The sequence below is a fragment of the Clarias gariepinus genome, chromosome 24, assembly GCF_024256425.1.
Source record: "Clarias gariepinus isolate MV-2021 ecotype Netherlands chromosome 24, CGAR_prim_01v2, whole genome shotgun sequence".
Lineage (NCBI taxonomy): Eukaryota > Metazoa > Chordata > Actinopteri > Siluriformes > Clariidae > Clarias > Clarias gariepinus.
The window spans coordinates 18,551,488-18,558,390 of record NC_071123.1 but is presented as its reverse complement, the minus strand read 5'-3'; the positions used below and the strand labels follow the sequence as shown (position 1 = coordinate 18,558,390).

The 6,903-nt window shown below is 40.0% G+C and overlaps 1 protein-coding gene across 2 annotated transcripts; it reads right to left on the bottom strand.

Moving 5' to 3' along the window:
• Nucleotides 1-624: 624 nt before the first annotated feature.
• si:ch211-284e13.6 (uncharacterized) lies at nucleotides 625-6,143 on the bottom strand. Of its 2 annotated transcripts, none has more exons than XM_053484855.1 (4): nucleotides 5,925-6,143; nucleotides 3,894-3,995; nucleotides 1,689-2,679; nucleotides 625-1,583 (listed from the first exon to the last, which is right to left on the bottom strand). In XM_053484855.1, exons 3-4 carry the CDS (start codon nucleotides 2,646-2,648, stop codon nucleotides 1,572-1,574), a joined length of 972 nt encoding a protein of 323 aa, XP_053340830.1. In that variant the 5' UTR covers nucleotides 2,649-2,679; nucleotides 3,894-3,995; nucleotides 5,925-6,143; the 3' UTR covers nucleotides 625-1,571. The 2 variants fall into 2 exon arrangements, with proteins under 2 accessions (XP_053340830.1, XP_053340831.1); XM_053484856.1 differs by having other exon boundaries at nucleotides 3,894-3,992.
• Between the last annotated feature and the right edge of the window lie 760 nt (nucleotides 6,144-6,903).

The window sequence follows — 6,903 nt, the reverse complement described above, 5'->3', positions numbered from 1 at the left end:
GTGACCAACTGGATTTACAAAGAATGTTTACATAATAAAGGAGGGTGTTTTCAAACAATATAGGTTAATCAAAATTATAATCTATAGTGCACAGTTTTTCCCTTATTATTATTCTATTTTAAACCCTAACCCTATATTATACTGTACTATATGTATATTCACACTAGCCGGAGACAAATTGCTTGTGTTCCAATAAGTTACACAGTTTGTTTTAAAAAGGCAGAGGAAAAACCAAAGGCACCAACAATCCTTGATACTTCTTCCCAGTTTTGGTTTAATTAGAGGGCATACATGACAAGATGATGAAACATTATGACGATTCCTGTTTTACTAAATTATACAATAAATGGAAACAAACTGCAAGCAGAAATTCTAAGAACCTCTTTCAATAATGCTAGAAATTCTTTCCATCTAGGAACATCTATACTCCAACTAGGGACCATGGAGGCCCATGAATTTAATCATTACTGCATCATACCTAATTTAAATATCAGTTCAAATTACCTTGTCCTGCTGTAGTTTTTTTTTTTGTCCTTGGTTAAGTAAAGTACATTTATTATGCATATATGGATTTATTAAGTAAATTCTTCATCGATTGTCCAAAACAGGACTTCATGTACTTAATAAATTACCCATAATACTTATTTAGTTAAAAATCTTTTTAATGCACACAAAACAAGCAAATGAAAACTGGTTTATGTCTTAAGTTAGCTCTATCACATTTTTTGGAAACTGTGTGAAACTCCATAAAAACACCTCAGAAATACAAAGATAACAAAAGATCTTCAACAAACCATTACATGAGTAAAAGCAATTTTTAGGTACTAGAACTCAACAGTCCACTCCCAAGTGACTATATAAATGCATTTGTATCCTGCTCTGGGATTGAGGCTGAGATTGTCTATTTTATCAAGCTATTTGTGCAGACGACTTTTCTTCATGCACCAAATTCAGAGCTCGAAGTTTACTGCAAAGTAGTACAAAGTAGTACAAAGTAGTACAAAGTGTAAATTCTGTAAACTATCTCTCCAAAATCTGAAAAAAAACAACAACACAAAACTGAAAAATCTGGTGATTGTGTCAGACCTTAAAGCTAGTTTGACCTGATATGTTCTTCTCAGTTGGTCTAGACGTATTCAGGACAGCAAATAGGAATACGTACTGTATGTGATGATTTTCTTTTTTATCACTTAAGGCTTAGTTGCTTTTAAATCCAAGCAAATGGATGACAGAAGTATAAATGTGTTCAAAACTCCAGTAACATTTGTTTAGTACCAATAGACTGATAATATTACCAGTAATGCTTATGGGTATACTGTAGGTATGCATCAAAGTCTCAAAGTCTTCTTCAGAAAGTTACCCCAGTTCGACTTGTAAGACCTTTTTGTTTTTTTGTTTTTTGGAGATTTCATTTGCATTTTGGCGAGCAGAATTCTTAAGTGTGTGTTTGTCATCCCTTGATTACAACCATCCTGTAAAGGTTGCACAAGGCAATCGATCAAGGTCAGAGTGTCACAAGTGAGAGTGATATTTTGGAAGAGTCTGAAGGATGGTCATCGTGAAGAAGGCCCTCAGTGTGGTTCCTGTGAAATGAGACAGAAAACAGTTAATTGGATTTCTTCACAATTTAAACATTGGTGCTTGTATAGTTAGTTAAACTTAGAAATGTGGTTAGCATTCATGCTGACCTTTGTGTCTTTGTTTCTGCAAGTTTGGTGCTCCTCTGGATCTGTAACTATTTGCTGGTCAATGGGACAGACCATCTTTAGATCTATTGGCTCCTCTATCTGTGCTTTGGGAGCTGGAGATTTCCACCTCTGTGGTGGCTCCTCTGATTCCATTCTGTGCCTCTGTCTCTCTGTACGGACCAGGCTGATAACCGATGGCCTGAGACTTATCTCGTTCCTTTCTGTTGCTTTGTCAAGTTCTGGCCTAAAACCTGATTCAGATCTAGAAACACAATCTAAGCTGAAACCAGAATGCTTTTGGTGCGTGTTGAACCCTCCTTGGGATTTCTCTTCCTTCTCTGAGGCCGTGTTTGGCTGTGTATTCTTCACATGCTGCTGGACTGCTGGCTCTGAAATCGTGATATGGACTGTGCTCCCATTCCCCTTCTTTTGCTTAATTTTCTGCTCTGCTCTATTTTCCTGAAACTCTTCATTTTTCCTTCTTTCTCCAAACACCTGAGATGGATAACGCCCTCCTACTGTGTCTGCCTGTAAGCCACCAGGGCTGGGGTTTGTAAGTTTTGAGCTCCAAATCTCCAGTGGAGGCACGGATAGCTGCTGGATGCAGTGGTAGAGGGATGGATAGTCTACGTATTTAAACTTTGGCACCTTGTCCTTAGGGCTGCTGGGGCGGTGTGCTGGTACCTTTCTGAGCGGGCACGAGGCTAGCCAGCCCTCCAGTGGTGGAACAGATAGCTGCTTGATGCACTGGTGTAGTGAGGGAAAGTCAACATACTGGAAGCGAGGCACCTTGCAGGGAACATCTGAGTGCTCTTCCTTTTTGACTCTTGTAGTAATCACTGAGGCACCTGGTTCTCTTCTGACCTGTCTGGTCTCACTGTTGCGCTCCGGCTGGATGGCTGAGGTGGAGAGTTTGGAATTGCTAACCCCAGCATGAGGGAGATACCGCTGGTTGTCCATGTGTGGATCTGCAAAATTACTTTTTAGTCTCCTATCAGGACAAAAATATGGGGGGTGGGGGGTGGATAAAAACAAGTTTACAGAAGTTTAAAGCATGCATTTGAGTATATGCATTTACATATATCCTTAGGGTGGGTTATATACATTGTCATAATATGAGTTATATGAATACAATGCATCTAATACACTATGGCGGCTTAGTCGTTAGCACAGGGTCCAGATCCAGGGTTTGTGTTCGATTCCCACTTCAGGATCTGTGTGCATGGAGTTTGCTTGGTGGGTTTCCTCCAGGTACTCAAAATTCCTCTCACAGTCCAAAGACGTTCCCATTTTTACCACTCCCGTACAAATGCGAATAAATACAATACAATGGTCACCACTAGCCTCCTAGATGGATGGACAAGCTGCACTATGGTTGCAGCCGTACTGGTGGGACAGATATTTATAATGATTCATTTACTCTTCTTTAGTAACTGCTTTATCATGGTCATGGTTGTGGTAGTTGTGAGTCTTTGTAGTCCATCACAGGGCGCCATGCACCCAAATATCCACCCTTCTGAGCATTTTATTGTGTAGCCAGTCCACCTACTGGGAGGAAACTACTGTAGAAACCTGGAGGAATCCATACGTTGAGGAGTTTACGAGTGCCCTGGGGAGCATGGAACTCGAAAGCAACAATCCTAACCCTGTGCCAAGTCTTTCTTTTATCTAAAACGCCATCGTGTCTCCTCTTAATAGCAATAGTTTGAAATATGAGCCCACACACCAGTGTGCGACTCTTTCTCTCTTCGTGGAAAGTTATTGCTGCATGTCAAGCCTACACTATCGCTTACAACAACTGACTCCATGCTCCATTTAAGCCCAGACAGCTAGGATACAAAAGGCATTTATTCGACAAAACTGTGTGAATTAGCCTGGGCACAATATGCAGGCGCCACAGCAACAAGGGCAAGCCAAAGAATAACTCAGCTCAGTCTGAGCAAAGAAAAGGGGCCATGCAATAACTTGTGGAGATGTGGGTGAGAAGGAGTATTAGATGGCAAACATGGCTTGTTGCCCAAAACTTTAGAACGTATTTACTGATTTGGAGAGAGAGAGAGAGAGAGAGAGAGAGAGAGAGAGAGTATGTGTGTCATGAGTATAAATAGCTCTGCAGGTATGAACTGAAGAAGAAAAGTAGGTCAGCCTCAGAGTGATCGCCTTCGCCAGGGGGCCCAAAACAAAATATCTGTCTCATATACTCACCACGATCTTCTGTTGTCAGCACGCTGGCGAGGGAAATAGTGCCAAAACACTCGATACTCCTCCACAAAAGGCTAAGAGCGACCTGATGCTGGTGACCTTCTTCTAGAGACACAGGAAAGTGTTTCATTTTACATGAATGCATTTGTTAACGTTAGCACTTCAGTAAGTTCATTGGGTTTTTGTTTTGTCCATGTGTTCCTTAAACCTAATATGATCCATAATTCAAGGAACGGCTAAATCCGGCAGCTAATTCGAGTTTGTGGTTTCATACGAGCCTGAGATTTCATTTCTGCTGATTGTAGTGGCTCTGTGACACCATTCAAAGGTTTGGGGCACAAGAAGAAAAAAAAAAAAACAGGTCACCTAACATCTTTCACTAACATATTGTGAAGGCTGTGGTTTGCTAGGGGAAAGAGTCTGCCATAACAGCACAAACCACGCTCCGTCGCTAGCAACAAGTTAAATTAAGGTCACGTGCAACCGTTTTTTTTGTTTCCCCCCGCATACAAACCCTCTCTGGAAATTACCTTGGCACTCGGAAAGAAAAGCACACGAGAACTGGATGCATGCCAGTGTGAGAGGAGGGATCTCCTTGATCACACTTGGGCTGCCACCCAGACGGCACACTGCTGCGCAGCACAGTATGTCAGTAGAGCCAAACACTATTTTAATACAGGCCTATTAGTGGAGTCGCATTTTTCCATGTTTGTGGTTATTGATGTTAAAATATATCAGAAAGTTAGCATCCATTTATCTAAAATAATAAACATTCCACTGATTTTAAGAAGGAGTAACAGAGTTTCTGTGCATGTTCCTCCTGCATAGTGGATTGGTAATGCAGGATGTATGTGCATGGTCTACATGTATGAATAAATGTTTTATGTTATATTTTCCAACTAAAAGTTTATGAAACAGAATTTTTTTGTCATTTATAGGTCTGGAGAATTAAAAAAAAAAAAATTCACAATCCATATTTAGAAATGTTTGATGAATGCACACAGTTATAGTATCCTACATAGCTACATAAGACCATTGTATAGGTACTATTTAAGCCTTCTGGATGTGTGCGTGTGTGTGTGTGTGTGTGTGTGAGTGGAACTGGGTCACGCATGCTGGCCTACATTTCGAGGGTTTGTTGTCTTCTTTTATTTCCCCTCCATGCGTTTGTATTCGGGCTGACCCCGCCCTCTACCAGTAACCAAGCAACCAAGGTTTTTTCTTTTTTTACCCCTTTTTTTCTTTTTAATGATAATTAAACATATTTTAATACTTGTTCTACATCAGAGTACCTACTTATTACTAGTTATACTTAATACTAAGCACTCTTGAATGCTTAAATTGTAATCGCATTATTATTTATTTTCTGTCCCAAGTGTGAAGTGAGAAATTATGCCAATCTGGCAACCTTCTGAAGTGCATGCTATGACTTTTTATCATTTTAATCAGTATCATAAACCTTGAACAGGAAATGACCTGAAAACAAAGCAGCACACGGTTTGCAAATCAACATGAGGGAAGTTTAGAACAGCACGCAAAGTTATATACTGTATTTATATATATATACATACACACTCTCGCTCTTTACCCTGTACATGGGCTTGTGGGGGGCCTGGAGCCTAATCCCAGGAGACTGAGGGCATGAGGTGGGATACACCTTGGACGGGGTGCCAATGTATTGCAGGGCACACACACTTTCACACACTATGGGCAATTGAAAATATGGGAATAAGCCTAATCTGCATGTTTTTTGGACTGCTGGAGGAAACCGGAGTACGCGGAGGAAACCCATCAAGCACAGGGAGAACATGCAAAAACATTATAGACCATGCACAAGGAGGTGACCATCTCTGGAGGTGGTTCAGGAGTTTATACAAAGTTTAGATGAGATTGTTTAAAGGTTATTTACAAATCTGCAACTTTTATTATTATTACTATTATTTTTATTACTATTATTATTATTATTATTATTAAATTTCTACATAATCTTGTTTTTTTTTTTTTTTTAGAATGAACAAGTTTCCAAAGTTTTACCTCCTCTTCTCCTGATCAGTGTAACTCCGTAATGACTGAGTCCTCCGTTATGTCTTGCATTGTCTTCTAAAACAAACAAAAGACACTAACATCTACATCTGGTGTCAGTCCAACACCATCCCTTCCCCACAGTCGTTTAAAAACAATTATTATTTTCCCTCTTATATTTTTCTTTTCACGTAAATAAGTCCAGTATCTAATCTGAGTGTTTATCCCGTCTCTAACACCAGACTGTCTCTGCGCTCATATCAGTCGCTTCATGTGTTGGACCCGATTTCGCGTTCTGAGACCGTCCAATCACAGGCTAGTCCTGCTTTTAGGCCCCGCCCAGAGAATCTGATTTTGTCCAATGAGAGGCATCGGTTCGGGCGATGGGCGGGGCTTAGGTGCCCTAGTTCTGAAGGTGGACACGTCATCGCGTTTGTCGGAAATACAGTTCCATTGGGGTAAATGAGTGGAAGCGAGTTTATTGTTAATTTGAGTTTATATCTCTTCATTCTACATTCTAGAAAAAAACCCTCTGTTTTAAAACTTTTAAATAACACATGAAATTATGTAATTCAGTCAATTGTTATTTTAATACACCAAAATCAGCTGATCTGGAAAAGTTTGCACTTGTAATGTCAAGTGCATTTGTAAAACCCATCCAGCTCCATGAAGAAATTGTCTCTCAGGAAGACCTTCTCAGGAAATCAAGACCAAAACTTACCTCTGCTGCAGAGGAGAAGTTCATTTAGATTCACCAGCATCAGAAATCACCAATTAACAAACAGCACCTCAGATTAGAGCCGTTATGAAGCTTTACAGAGCAGAAGTAGCAGATATACATCTCAATATCAACTGTTCAGAGGAGATTATTTAATATCTTGGATGTCTTCAGTAAAATAAAAATCAGGAAAGGGGAACACACCTGCGAATGTAGTGTGGGAATGAAAACACACAGCACGATGCCCCATTGTCATTCACTATATATATATTC